Source organism: Hemitrygon akajei, chromosome 5 (assembly GCF_048418815.1).
Source record: "Hemitrygon akajei chromosome 5, sHemAka1.3, whole genome shotgun sequence".
NCBI classification, from domain to species: Eukaryota; Metazoa; Chordata; class Chondrichthyes; order Myliobatiformes; family Dasyatidae; genus Hemitrygon; species Hemitrygon akajei.
This window is the reverse complement of record NC_133128.1, coordinates 44,743,698-44,758,955: the sequence shown is the minus strand read 5'-3', so window position 1 is coordinate 44,758,955 and position 15,258 is coordinate 44,743,698. Positions and strand designations below refer to the sequence as shown.

Here is a 15,258-nt window from a genome sequence, read left to right as displayed (position 1 = left end):
TTGGCTGCTAATTAATTACTTCAAATTACTTTCGATTAATCAGATTCAAATAGCTAACATGAAAATTCCTAATGACCGAAATAAATAACAGCTCCAGCAAGTCGACTGGTCGTTGTACACGAGAACGTCTGGGTGTTCTGTCTGAGACCGTTACCGCTGCTGTTTGTGTTTTTACAATGCTCACGCGAGTTTAGTGAATTCCGCGGTAAATTCGTACAGTATCTTTCTGGGGAAAATCCTCGGTGAAATATTTTCAACGAAAATTTCCATCCAATTCAAAAGTCTACGTCGACGTGTTGTATAATCTTACTTTAAAAATCTCCTGAATTATTTTATCCAAATAAACAACACATACTTTATTTATTTCTACCTAAACTCGTGTTTCTAATTGCACCATACATCCTCCAAAAGGAAACATTTCCCCCCTTCAAACAATAATTAAGAATAAACAACATCGGAGGGCCTTGGTGAGAAAAGCGCGGGTCGGAGTATTCCGGATCGATCGGCGGGCTGATTAAGATAATGTCAATACACTGCGCGTTATTAAACTTCAGTCCAGTTATTCGAACCTGGTAACGGCCAGTGCCCAAAATCCATCCCTTCAGCCGGGGAGAGAATTCTGTACGTCTTTACCAGTGCCCGGAGCCTCAATCCTTGATAATGGTTTAGAAGTTTTCGGAGCAACCAATGCAACGTTTAAGTTCTCAAAAGATTTAAACATTTACATATGTTGATTCGGTGTCCGGGAGATCAAAGAGGGAGCTGAGCAGTATTGAAACCAAATTCGACACCCCACTTCAATTAAACCCAACAGCAGGCGTGAGTTCCTTCCTCTAGGCTGTTTCAGCATCGCTGGACTGTCGACCAGATTTGGGATTTCCACTATCACTCTCCGAACACATCCCAACTCTCCCCCTCAACGTGAGCACGGCGGAGTGAGTCCCTCACTCTGCGGCTGAACGTCTAACGCATTTCAGGATGGCACTGTACATCTACTTTAACCGGCGTGCTCCCAATCTTCCCCCGATACGAAGGTTTAATTTCTCAGAAGAGTCGGGTGTCTCGTACCTGATCGTGGTGGTGTGGTGAGCTGGAAGTGGACACAAATTGTTTCCAGTAGACGGAAGGTTATTCGAAACAATTGGGAGGCTTATTTGAAGCATTCTCTTTCTTTTTTTTAAAAAAAAAAGCCTGCTGATCACTCTCCAACGATCATTTTCAAAATTAAACCTTTCCCATGGTGAATATTCTTAATACCCATGTCCTTTTAAAAAAATACAATTAACCGACGCAAACCTGACACTTCCAAAGCTGAACAAATTCGAATTTTAGTTAAAGGTATCAATGTAATTCAAAATAATTTGGTGTGTAGGAATAAGATAATTTTTTTTACTGCAATCACTTTATCGAAGAGTTTCATTTTAATGAGAATTTAATGTTTTCTGGATTATAACGCACAGCAATACTCCGTTTTCAAGAAGTAATAAATACTTCTATTTTCGTTACTTTATTACTGAACTGATGTTTAATTTTGGAAAAATCAGATGTCGAAGGTTTCCCGGTCGGATCTCCCTAAGGCGCCTTTTCTCTTCGCCCTTACGTGTTCACTTTTCCACAAACCATTATCATCTCGCCGCTCTTTGAATTTCTCTTTTCATTCTCCAGATTACAAGGCTGAAGATCGACAGAAATCCTTTCGCGAAAGGGTTCCGGGACTCGGGAAGAAACAGGTGAGGAGTCAAAGCTCAACAAATGAGTTCAAATGAAGAATTCTGACTTGACAATAGAGGAATGCGCGTTTTCTTCGCGTTCATTCCGAACTGCCTGGGTAGGCGGCCAGAACAGACAACGGTGTGCTGTTTAACAGCAGAAGTTTGCTGTCTAACAGTTTAGAAAAATACGGGGAGTGCTGTAGACGCCTGCTTACCTTTTTTTAAAAAAACAAAATAAACGAGTTTATATTTATATTTGGGTTCAGGACTCGGTTCTGCCCACGGAGAAGCGGCGGTGATGTGACTGCCGATTGATTCTTCGCACTTCCTGCCGTGATGTTTGAGACAACTCGCCTGTTGTCATTTACTTTGAGTTTGGAGAAGCTATTATTAATAATTTTTGAATTTAAGCTGTACGATCTTTCCCATTTTGCCGATAAATTAGTAGCTATTTTAACCCGCCCTGATAATAAACTGCCTTTACAGGGCAATTGTGTAAAATGGTTAAAGGCCCATATTAAAGTGGAAATGGCAGAATATAATTGGAAACAAAACCCAGTCTTAGACATAGCCTGTTGCACTCAGTTACCACTAAGTGCAGTGGATGGTTAGATACGAGATATAACGCAGCGCTCCGAATGTTGAGTCTCCTGACAGCACCTGGAGAGAGTTTAACAAATGTTAATGTTAGGATAAAGTTGGCCCATCGCGGCTGCAAATACTTATCGTTAGGCGGAAATAACACTGCTTCCACTAAAGTATAAACAGAGATTCATTCGGCAATGCCGACATCGGTGCAATCAGCAGCTAACGTCTGTCAACACCCAACCATTCACACTTGACTGAGGGGCTTCAATCTCATTCACCAGTCAGGATTACACCCTAACTGTTGAATGCCGTGATTCCGGTTATAGTGCACTGTCCTGTGCATTGGCGTATTTAAGGCGCAGCGGTTAACTCAGGGTGCAGGAATGCTCTATTTTATATCAAAACGTGGTAGAAAGGATTTCGGTGCATTTTGCAACTCGGTACCCGATCCCTTACTTTTCTTATTTATGTCCCTCATCTTTTGAAAATGCATCAAATCACACGCATACAGCTCTATCTACCGCCCCACCACCTCTCCCGTCTGCCACTCCGAGTCGAAATGCTCAATCTGCGTGTCGGACATCCAGTGAACAGTAAATTCGTCCAAATCAACTCCAGTTTCTAACCATCCCTCATCCTAACAACTATCTGATCCTCAAACTCCGCCACTTTTGTTAAATTTGTCTTTCCAACCACTTCTTCTCCATCTTGAAACCATCCATATCCCCTCCTTTCTGTCCCCATTTGTCTAAAGCTTGGCTGTTTCCCACCCTAGCCAGTCTCTATTTCCTCTCATGACCTCAACCCAACTCACTGTCATATGGCCTATTACCCTAATTTCTGCTCATCCTCATTTGCTCTCATATAAACAAATTTTCACCTTTGAAAATTGCATTTTTGTTTTTAAAGTCCCTCTGTTGTTAATCTCTCAATCCATCCTTGTCCTAAAACATTTGATAAGGTCAACCAGCTTCTCTACATTGGCTTCTGGCTCATCTGTGACTTTAACCGTGTCACTGTTGGTGGACACGTTCTTCAGCTGCTTGAGGCAGAAAGACCTGGATTTTTTCCCTAAACTCTTTTCCTCCTGACCTTAATCTTTTTTCAAATGCACCCGAATGAGTGTATCTTTAACCAAGTTTTGGGTGACCCATCCCCGTATCTCCTCAGTGGCATATTTTGTTTAATCATATTTCTGGGATATTTCAGTACAGTAAAGATGATATATAATGCAACTTCATAAACACAAGAGATTCTGAAGATGCTGAAAACTCTGCACAAAACAAAAAAAAACATTTGAAGGGACCCAATCCAAAATATCGACTGCTTAGGTCATAATACATAGGAGTAGAATTAGGCCATTCAGCCCATTTATTACTCTCCATTTAAATACTTCCTGTCTTGTTGACTTCCTTCAGCATATAATGCAGCTTGTTATTTATCATATGATGCTCCTTTGCAAGATGCTCACATAGTATTACATTGCATTGAAATGATAGTGCCAATGTGATTTTTTTTCCCCAAAAAATCCTCAGCTTAAAAATTTGACTTGGTTGCATTTTCAAACTTGATATTGCAATTTTGGAGGGGGGGAGTGGTACCTCACCTATTTTCTATATTAAAATATCTCTCCATACCTCCACATTGCCATAAAGTGCTGAAGAAATTTGGCTTGCATTGGCCATGAGGTTTTAACTCATATTAAATTGCTAGTTATATTGAGTTCAGTGTCTGCTATAAAACAGTAAATCTCCCTAACTTATAATGTTATAGAATAATCCTAAATGGAATCAAAATCAGTGAATGCAAAGCAGGAAATATTTGAGTAGTAGCCAGAAAGTGAAATGGAGACCGCAAAATGTATAGGTATTAATTAGCACAAGGAAAGAGATGCTGTTTAAAAAAAATAATTATTTTCACTTGAAACAAATTCTAAGCAAACCTCACACCATATGTATAAAATTAATCTTAGAGCAGATGATGTTCAGAACTGACTCTCATTTAAAAAAATTCATTCACTGCTGAACGCTCTAACTTTAAGACATCCTTAGTGCGGAACTAGTGAGCAAGTTCAAGTAGGTGGCATTGCATTCATTTCAAAGCTTTATCTATCGGTGGGCACTGCAATAGCATAACCAGGGAAGCACCAGGATCATTTTGGCAGTACCCTTGGATTTCCATACTTCTGTATGCATTGGCAGAAACCAGAAGTTGCTGAGTAATTCACCTTGTAATAACAGTAAGTGTTGATAGTCTCATTGCCTTTATTGCAATGTTAATGATAGCTTGATTACAGGAACAAACTTAGCAGATGATGGAATAATTGTTTTTTTTTTCTCTGTGTATTTAAATGAGTACTAATTTGGTTTCTCCCCAAAAAACATTTCTCATAAACTGGTCAACTGAAAAGACTGAATCTGCAGTTCAGTTATAAAATAGTTGTTGCATACTTCAGTGCATCAATTATAATTTGCATAGTCTGGTATACCCTCCAATCAGCAATGTAGAACAATTGTATTTTTACAGCACCACGCACTTATATGAAGGCTGGTGTAAACTTTTAAACTGAAGGGATAATGTAAATAGTCTGGCATTAAAAAAACCCAGTAAATCCAAAGAAAAAGGATGAACAATGTATAAATAGCTTTTAGAGCAAAAGGAAGGCACAGCTTCAAATGTTAATAATACACATAAGCAAGGTGACATTGTTGGTCAGGATGTAAGTGAGTCGAGAGGATATCGAGAACAAGTAGCAGAACTCAGTAACCAATTGTTCAGAAAATCAGAATACAAGAAGGGTGGGGACTCAGCTGACCGACTGGCAGGAGGGATTCCTGTGAACTGGGAGATTAGCGCAGCAGTAACAGTCTGAGTTTCAAGAATATTTGTTCTGGGGATGTGAGTAATAAGATCGAGAGAATATTACACATTGTGAATTACATTTGAGTGATAGAACAGGAGGAAGTGGCAGATTAACTCATTCAAAGAATATTAGTCAGTCCTAATTATAATCTAGCAATCTTTTTGACTGTTCCCAGGTAAGTAAATTACCAAATTCTATTTCACAGTTTATTAGTTAATCTCTCAGTTTCTGGGTTACTAGCCTAGCATTATAACTCTTACAATACTACATCTAATCGCAGCTGATCCCTGAGCACACAGTAAGCGCCTTGAAGCAGCAATTCGTCTGCTTGGTAACATGTGGAGGTGCATTCCATTGCAGCCCTAAAGATTCGACAATGTGTAATTGCTTGTGTCATTTTCTATAACCCGGCACTAATGTGGTTGCCAAAGTCTGAGTGACAGGAAAGGGGAAAGGAGGACGAGCAGGAAGGCTGAAAATCATGTCAGAGACACCTCTGCCATCAATTAGGAATCAAATGATTCTCTTGAATATTCTAGTCTAGAAAAGCGCAGTCATTGCAGCTCCCACTTGATTCTCCTTCTGTCTCTTCTCATTAGTGTACCTTAATCAAAAACACTGAAGCACACCACACAACCCACTTTCCACGGCATTTTTCTTCTTGCACCATTAAATAAACCAAACAATGAGCAACAGATGTACTTACTATTCACCTCTTGTTCTGCCAGCTGCCTTCCTCGTGTCTCTATCTATTCCTGCGCCCTACACCAAGGGCTGCGCAGTCTCTGATCTGGACTGGAGGAGGCAGAAAATGGCCTCAAAGCATAACATCCATTATGTTTGGGCCTGGAGCGATGCCCTCTGGACCCAAGAGCCTGGCTGACAAACACGGGTAGCACCTGTGGTAGAACTTTAGTGAAGCCACACTGAGAGCAGCAAATCTGCACTCCATGGAACAGATACTGCTCACTTCCGTTGGTACGTAAGAACCTCCTGAGATATTGCAGAAGAGGTTCTTGGCTGTTGGTTGTGGGCAGAGCCCTGTTCATCACTGGTGCCTGAGGCCATGTGAGTAGCGACTGCAGTGCTAGCTTTGGTTGGCCTCTACTCTTGGTGTAACAGAAGCTGAAACAATGGCCATTAAGCTATACCTGACTTTTGGTCCATAAAACAAGTTTACCTCCTTCCTGCAGGAAAGTATAGCCTCCAAGCTTCCTTCAAAGCCAGCTGTCAGGTTGGAATTGGGTTGCCCAAACTTCATTTAGAGGTTTGGGCAACTCTGCCAACAGATCGACTATTTCTTTGGCCTACACATCAGAATCAAAATCAGCTTTATTATCGCGAACAAACGTCGTGAAATTTGTTGTTTTGTGACAGCAATATAGTGCAATACATAAAAATGACAAAGTTACAATAAGAAATATATTTAAAAAGTAACTAAATTGCAAAAAGTGAGCAAAATAGTGAGGTAGTGTTCATGGGTTAATGGACCATTCAGAAATCAGACAGTGGAGAGGAAGAAGCTGCTCCTAGAATATTGAGTGAGTGTCCTTAGGCTCCTGTACCTTCTCCCTGATGGAAGCAATGAGAAGAGGACGTTTCCTGGATGGTGAGGGCCCTCCAAGATGGATGCTGTCGATTTGAGGCATCGCCCTTGGAAGATCAAGTCAACGTTATAGGCAGCTTTGTTTCAGTCTTCAGCTGGGACTTCTGCAGCAGAACTAATGTGTCATCTCACCCTCAGCATTGCAGTGTTTCCCCAGCTGTGTAAGAAATTCATCCTTGTTTGCAGATATAGCCTATTTTTCCTTTAAAAGGTCTGGGACAACTCTACTTGATGCTGATCACTAGAGATTTTCAGGAGCCTGAATTAGTGCTGCCAGTATTAGAGCATTTAATACCAGCTGTTTACTCCAGCCTTAGTACAGAGATTCAGGCATACACTTCCAGTTGAGCTCTACTCAACAGTCTAATCACACAGTATACTGGGAATACTGAGTCCATCTTACAGCATGGCCTACGTACTCTCTAGTTATCTCAGCTGTCATCCCTTTGTGTTATAACTATTGAATTTGGTTCAGAGCAACACTTGGTTGTAGAGCATTTTCGGATATAGTGTGTTTATTAAACAAAATTCTTCCTGAATTCAAGTCCTTTCTTTGTGGACAGTCTGGTAACATGCTTCAGAAAATGTCTTTGGCTTATTCATAAGGTGACAATTGATTTGAGACTAAAATGTATGCAGAATAATTAGAAGCCCAAAGGCTGAATTTCTATTGCCAGTCCTCAGCATCTTTAGTGGAGGTGAAGGATGTGGGCAGGGTCCTAAATGAATACTAATGCTTGTGTTCACCAAGGGAAGGGAAGCAAGGATAAGCCTTGTAATTATAGGCTGGTGAGCCTTACATCAGTAGTAAGAGAATTGCTAGAGAAAATTATAAGGCAGGGGATCTCATGTTCATTTGGAAAAGCAGAGGCTGATTAGGGATAGTTAGCGTGGATAATTTGAGCTTTGAGGAGGTAACAAACTGGTATAAGGTGTTGTCCTGCACTGTGGTCAGGCAGGGCAGCAGTTGTTTGCATAGACTCCAGTAAGGCATTTGATGAGGTCCCACATGGTAGACTGATCCTGAAGTTCAGGGTACATGTGATCCAACGCAAGGATCTGAAACTAATTTGCTGACAGGAGGCAGAGAAGTGAATGGATGTTTTTCTGATTGGAAGTCTGTGACTAGTAGTGTACACCAGAGATCAGTGTTGGGGCCTCGGATATTTCTGGGATATGTGAACACATTGGTTGTAAGTGTAGGAGGCATGATTAGTAATTTTGCAGATGACACACAAATTGGTGGTATAGATAGAGAGTAAGGTAGTCCAAGCCTACAGCTGAATACAGGTCAGTTAACAGATGGAATTTAATCCCAACAAGTCCAAGGTGATCCATTTTGAGAAGCCAAATAGGGGTAGGACATGGTAGGGTACAGAGAGACCCTGGGGTCCAAATTCATATTTCTCTGAAAGAGGCAATATGGGTGAATCGATGAAGGTGTAGAGCATGGTTATGGGGTACAGAGTATAAGAGTTAGGATGTTATGTTGCAAATTTACAAAATGCTGGGTGGGCCACACTTAAAAAGAACCGTGTGTATTTCTGGTAGATACGCTGTAGGAAGGACATGCTTGTGCTGGGGAGCGAAGGAGGCTGAGTGATAACATGTTAGAGATTATGAAAGAGATTGATAGGGTAGATGGTCAAATCTTCTTTTTCCCCATGGCTTTGGTATCAAAAACACAGTTAAGATGAGAGGTAAGCTTGGAAGCGTAGTGCAGTTGCTTTAGAGCACCGGTGATCACTGATCAGGATTTAATTCACTCTGCTGTCTGTATGTTCTTCCCGTGACCGTGTAGGCTTCCTCTGGGTGCTCTGGTTTCCTTCCACATTCCAAAGATACAGTTAGGGTTAGTCAGTTGTGGGCATGCTAGGCTGGCTTTGGAAGCACAGCAGTACCTGCAGTCTGCCCCAGTACAATCCTCAGACCGTGTTGGTTGTTAATGCAAATCAGTGTTTCACTGTATGTTTTGATGTACATGTGACAAATAATCTTTAATATCTTTAGGATCTTTGCAGAGGAACTGAGGAGTAAGATTTTTAAACAATGATGTCTGGAATGCACTACAAGAGGAGGTGGTTAAATCAGATATAATTACTATGTTTAGGAGGCTTTTAGACAAATACTTCGATAGGCGAGGCATAGAAGGGATTAATGTAGAGTCAGCATGGAGGTGTTTGCTAAAAAGCCCGTTTCTGTGCAGTATAGATCTTTGACCACATTGCAATTACTGGCAGTGACTGTTCAGACTCTGGTACCTGGGTTGCTAACAGGCTGAACTCTAGTTACCTTGCCTGGCTGGAATGGTGGTGGTCTTGTCTATAGAAAGTGGTATGCAGGAATACAGAGAAGTACTCCCTCCCAGTGGCTTAAGTTATTAAAGCTAATTTTAGGTACTTTTGCAAATTACCTGGAAGGATCATATGAACGCTTTGTAAATCAAGTCTGGTTCCTCATTGGATTAACATTTCAAGTGGGGTTAAAACCAAAAGTGGTGTCAGACTGACTCCCTCCACTTCCTATGCCATTTAGTTTGTTGTTATTAAGGACCTGGATTTGGTTTGAAAATATTACATTGGTAGACTTTCAGAGTAAGGGCAGCAGATCACCTGAGATCCCAAGTTTCTCAATAAAGTTATGAAATAAATGCCTATATCGCAGGGTGGCTTCATACTGCAGCCAGTGTAAAGCCGAGCAGTATGAGATTAGTTCCTTGGAAAGGTGGTGCAAGTTTACATAATTAGATGCGATGCCAGGTTAATGGCAGTTTTAGGACCATGTGTGTTTATGTATTAAATCTATTTCACTGCACTTTTGGATACATCAACTCTACCTCATGTCCTTGTTGATATCATTACATGTTTGAATAAATATGCTGATCATAATAGCAAAAAAGAGACACAGTTCCACTGTTGAGCTTAGTTTTAAAGTTCATTGTGAAAATGAAAGAAGTTAATCTTGTGAAATTATGATCCTTGTTTTTATAAACAAGGGACACAATGATTAAACTCTATGAGGAATGTACTGCAGAAGCTGGCTGCCTGAAACAAAAACAGAAAATGCTGGGAATACTCATGAGATCAGGTAGGGGAAAGTTAACATTCCAGGTTTATGACCTTTCATCAGAGTTCAGCATCATTTTCAAGTTCATATCTCAAACCCAGTGTGATGGAAAAGTCTTCCATTGACTTCACTTTCATGTCTATTTATTTGCTCAAACTGTATTCTGCCTGAAAGCATGCACCTCCAGTCTCAAGGTCAGCTTCAACACTGCTGTTATAAGATTATTGAAGGATTCCCTAGTGTGACAAGATGAACTCTTGACCTCACAATCTACTTCGATGTGACTTCGCGGTTTACCGTCTGCCTGCACCTTCTCTGTTCAGTAACACATTGTTCCGCACTCTGCTATTGTGTTACCTTGTGCTACCTTAATGAACCATTGTAATGAATGCATCATGGTTTACTAGATAAGCTTTTGTACTGTGCCTCAGTCCATGTGACAATAACTGACCAATTTAAAATTTACCAGTTTATAATCCACCTGTCTACCTCTTCCTTGCCTCTTAACCACCCTCTTTATTCATTATTAAATCTCATTCCTTCTCATCTAACCTCCTCTAAGTATTCTGCCCACTGCTCATTAAGGACCAGTACCACCAGTGTCATCAAACCTGTTGACAAGGGTGGATGCCTTTGTTGTTGTTGTCTACTTTTCAGGGAACTTGTCAACATTCTGATACCTCATATCTCTGTCCCATCACATCAGATTATTATTGCTCAGAAAGTCATGTCCTCCAGATATTTCTCCTTGTGTCCCCCAAGCGCACACAGCCTATTTCGATCTACTTCTTCAGATTTATATGCAGTATTGCCACATATGTTCCCACTTCTACTTAGTCCAGGATGTTAATTTTATCCTACCTTGACTATATCTTCTCCTCTCAGTCCACATCCAACCACAGTTATGGAGTAACTGCACTAATGGAGATATGTACAGTTTCCTTCACCACACCCTCTTTCATCTCCTGCCTGATCTCATTCTTGCACTGAATAATTTCTCTCCTAACTCAGACTCCTATGAGTGGAAGCTGTGCTCTCAGCTTGTGAGCCATGTGGAACATATGGTGCTTTGCATTGGACTCCTCTCTCATCTCTTTTTCCTGCCAGGAGGCAGATCTCTGATGAAAGATCACCAACCTGAAATGTGAATGAATTGTTTCTTTTTGGTGGATGCTGCCTGACCTGTTGAGCACTCCCATTATTTGAGTTTGATTTTGCGATGATTGAACTTTGAAATTGAATTTCCAGCTCCATGTTGTAATTCTGAATTTTCTGACGGGCTAAATAAAATTCCCATCTTTTTAAAATTACTAGTATATTGAAAATACTATGAAGTTCATGTTGGACTGAAACTAGTTTCTAATATAGTTACAAAATATAGAGCCAGATGTCCCAGGGGGTTACAAGTGTATGAGAAGATTGTACAAACTGTCCTAAAACAAAATTGTGCAGCAGTTTTTAATGATTCTTATGAATTTGAAAATGTCCTGCCCATAGTGCTGTCATGACAGATTGTGATAAAAGCTGTTTCTAATCTGTTGTTCCGAAATTGATTTTAATGTGCTGAAAGCTATTTGAAATAACCAGTACCGACTGTACCGGAATGTTTTTCTAGCCATAGACAGACATCTGAAGAAATGACTTAACTGCTTCATAACTTTAAATGTTGAGTAATTGATATGTACAGTATGTTTCTGCTGTACAAGCTAGTATTAATCTGGTAGCAATCAGGTGTTCCTTACACCTGATGGTATCCCACGTTTCAAGTGACCACATTCACATTGGTTTAAAATAATATTTTCTTTGACACTACAGGAATTAAAATGAAAACTTGAATTTCTTTCTCTGTCATCATTAAAATCTATGCACTGTTGGCTGATCACCTGGTTGGAACATAAGAGATCAATATTACTCACTGGTTTGGGTGAGAGAGGAGGATGTGACTACATTTCTGTCCTTACAAAGTCGTAGGCCCACACTCAGACATTTACGAGTTATTCAGGGGACGGTATGGACATAACTATGCCATCCAGGAAAAAGAGGATGTAGCAAGTTGATATTCAATAAACTTTGGAGAAATGGTACCAGTGTAAAATATGTCATGCCTAAAGCAGATAAATAAAGATTTTCAGGTTTTGGATAATTTGCAGTATCTACCGTATTAATTTGAAACATTTTGAAAATATTTCAGTTTTCAATTTCCTTTTTAGAAGAGAAATTTTTTGACAATATATAAATCAAAGTTTAATACTTGGTAACTTTTTTTCCATTCAGAATCCAACTTTTTTTTTAGGATACTGGTCCCAGTTGTTACTGTGTCTATTTTCAATAAGCACTGACACCAGAACTGTTGTCAGTACTAATTCATATGCATTTTTTCCGTCATTGGATAAACGTTTGTTGTTTACAGTTTTCACTACGATATCAAATAGTACTGGGTACTTGACTAAACTAGGAAACATGATGCATGTAAAGAGGAAATCCTTAACGTAATATTATGAATAAGCTAACATTTCCAAAGTAAAATGCAATTACTGTTGAATAAGTTACCAGGCCTACTTTGACATTTAAACCCATTCTGTAACACCAATTAAGCTGATCAGATTTTTTAGCCTTCTCTCCGTGGTCTGCGAGGTTTTCCTCCTTTCAAGTTAATAACTGTAGTCTCTTAAAGATGCTTAAACCCGTTGTTAAGAATGACTTGACCAAATTTTCCAGTGGTTGTTCTTTTGTGACTATCTTTCCATTTGAATAGTTGTGCTGTGTCCACCTCTTAAACGTAGCATTTATTTTCCATTCAGGTCTTGAAAGATAGATTCTGAGAACTAGTTCTCGTTATTAATGAATTCTGTCAGCTTTTGAGGGTTTATTCGATGGATAGCTATCATCCATTTAGATGGAAGAAGTTAACTGGGTCTCTAGAAATGTACTTGCACCAAATGGAATTAATTTATATTGTTGCAATTCACTGATAACCTGATAAGCAGCCCATGATGGAAAGCACACAATAAATACTTAATTGAATTATAATTCATAAATTATGTTTTGATGTTAATGCATAGATTATTTTCCTATCTGCCTTTGGCAATATGAGTTGATCGTGAGGTAGGATATATTGTTTGTTCGTTCTTCATCCTGCCATTCTCCAACAAGAAAGGAATAAGGTATTCTCAGTCCCTCCTCCTTTGGAGTGACTGTAACTTTATTTTACTCAAAATGGCTTGGCAGATATGTGATGAACCAGAAATTACTGCCCAGTCAGTCTCCTCTCATCAGCTGCATGCTATAGAAGGAACAATTGACAGTAAAATCATGCCACACGTATTCACTGATGTGCAGTTAGTATGTGGATAAGTACAGCATAGGAACAGGCCCTTCAGCCCACAACGTCTGTGCCAAACATGCTAATTTTAACTAAAACAGTCTGTCTGCACATGGTCTAAATCCCTCCATTCTCTGCCTGGTCAGATGTTAATCAAAATGCCTCTTCATGCTGTTGTTGTTATATCTACTTCCACACTGTTCTGGGCAAATGAGGAGAGCATTCATAGCATTCAAGAGGACATGGGCAGCTGAAATTTGTGCATGGAAATACAGAGTGCTGCGTTTTGAGAGGAAGAATGAGGAAGGACAAAATAAAATACTTGAAGGAAAGAAGATTGCCGGGCAATGTGGGAGGGGAGTAGAGGCTTGGGAGGCAAGGTGTGATTTCCTGACAAGAAATCAAATTCAAAGTTAGTAAACCAAATTTGACAGCAGAAATGCATTACTTTTCTAACTGACATTAAATTAGTTAGAAAAGCAAAGTGTTTCTGCTTTAAAATTTGAAGACATCAAATATATTAAAATATAAAGTGTTCATTAGCCTAGGTCAGGATCAAATCAACCATGCTTATCTCAAAGAAAGATTTAGTGGTTTCCTTAGTGCAGGCTTCACATTTTCTGATGTTAAACGGTATCAGACAGAAACTTAATGGATCGCTGGACTCTGGTGGTCATGATGTTGTCAAGCTATCAATCATATTGAAAGCTTTCTATGACAGCAAATCAGGATGGAGATAGTCAAACCTGAACTGATGTTTTAAGTTCTTGACAAAGGCTAAAACAAAATGGTTGAAACAGGGTTAAACTTGATATTTATATTTAATGATTATTTTAAATACTGTATTCCAATAATGAAATTACAATTCAGGTACAAAAGTATTTTAGGACTAGATTGTTGCTAAGTATTAATATAGGATTCAATAACATATTAACCCAACTCTCAACTTGGGGAACAAAGCTAACATTTGCGGTTTGTTTTACAACACAGCAGGACCAGTTTTCAAAGAGATGAAATATTTGTCAGTTCATTGGGTTCATTTCATTATGACACGGAAAACAATCAAAGAATACAATCTTTGGAGGATCATTTCCTGAGGACACCTTCACGATTTCTGAGATTAAACAATGTATGCATGGAGATCTGATTGTTGTTGTCAGTTCTACTACAATATAAGCAAAACCTTAAATAATGCATTTAAAAATTATAACAAATTATTTGGTTGACTCAGAGAACTAAACACTAAAAAAGTTATGCAAGAGATTCCCAGATATGTAGTAGTTGATTTGACATTAAACAGGAAATGACATTGCAGTCGAGTAAAGATCCAGCTCATTGTTTTAGTTACAGCTTCTTCCCCTCTGCCATCAGATTTCTGAGTGGACAATGAACCCATGTATACTACCTCACTATTTTTCCCTTTTTTCCCCTCTGCCACATCACAACAAATTTCATGACATTTACCAGTGATACTAAACCTGATTCTGATTATCAATAGTTTAAGGAGTTTGGGAATTGAAACCTTGCTATGTGACTGACTTTCCTGAATATGTGTTTCACTGACTTAATTACATCAACATATCTGGGGGAGAAAAAACAGGCTTGTGTTGTAGAATTGAACTGAATCTTTCAACCCACATTGTTTCAGGCTTGTACTGGGTTCCTCCCTAGAGCCCTGCTCATTTGTACCAATCCCAGCACGACAGTTGATGCACAGACAGAAATAACATACCACATGCAGAAAGCAAACAAAAATTGAGAATGCCTGGGTTGGAATGAATGACATTAAAACACATTTAATAAAAAAAAACTCTAGCTCTTCTCAAATCCAAAATATTTGAGGATGGAAGCGGAAAGAGAATTCCCTAATATACAGGATGCATGTGGAAGCGATTAAACTGCCAAAATTGCCAAAATCTTTTGTTGTTCTTCTACAACATACGAAACGATTTACACCAAGTAGGGAAAAAAAAGTAGACTTCATGCAGAAAGAGATAAAAAAAACTAACGAAAAGAAGCAAAGTTGTGACAAAAGTGAGGATGGGATTTTGAGGCACTGCTTGTCTGAGTTGATTATGCTGCTTCAGTTTCGAGCTGGAAT

The 15,258-nt window shown here is 39.3% G+C and overlaps 1 protein-coding gene across 1 annotated transcript in view; it reads left to right on the top strand.

Annotated features, from left to right (window-relative positions):
• The window catches only part of tbx15 (T-box transcription factor 15), an 80,847-nt gene that overhangs the window by 53,705 nt on the left and 11,884 nt on the right, over positions 1-15,258 (top strand). Inside the window, exon 6 of the mRNA XM_073045396.1 lies at positions 1,666-1,730. Within this exon, the coding sequence (XP_072901497.1) occupies positions 1,666-1,730 (65 nt within the window). The remainder of the gene's footprint in view (positions 1-1,665; positions 1,731-15,258) is intronic.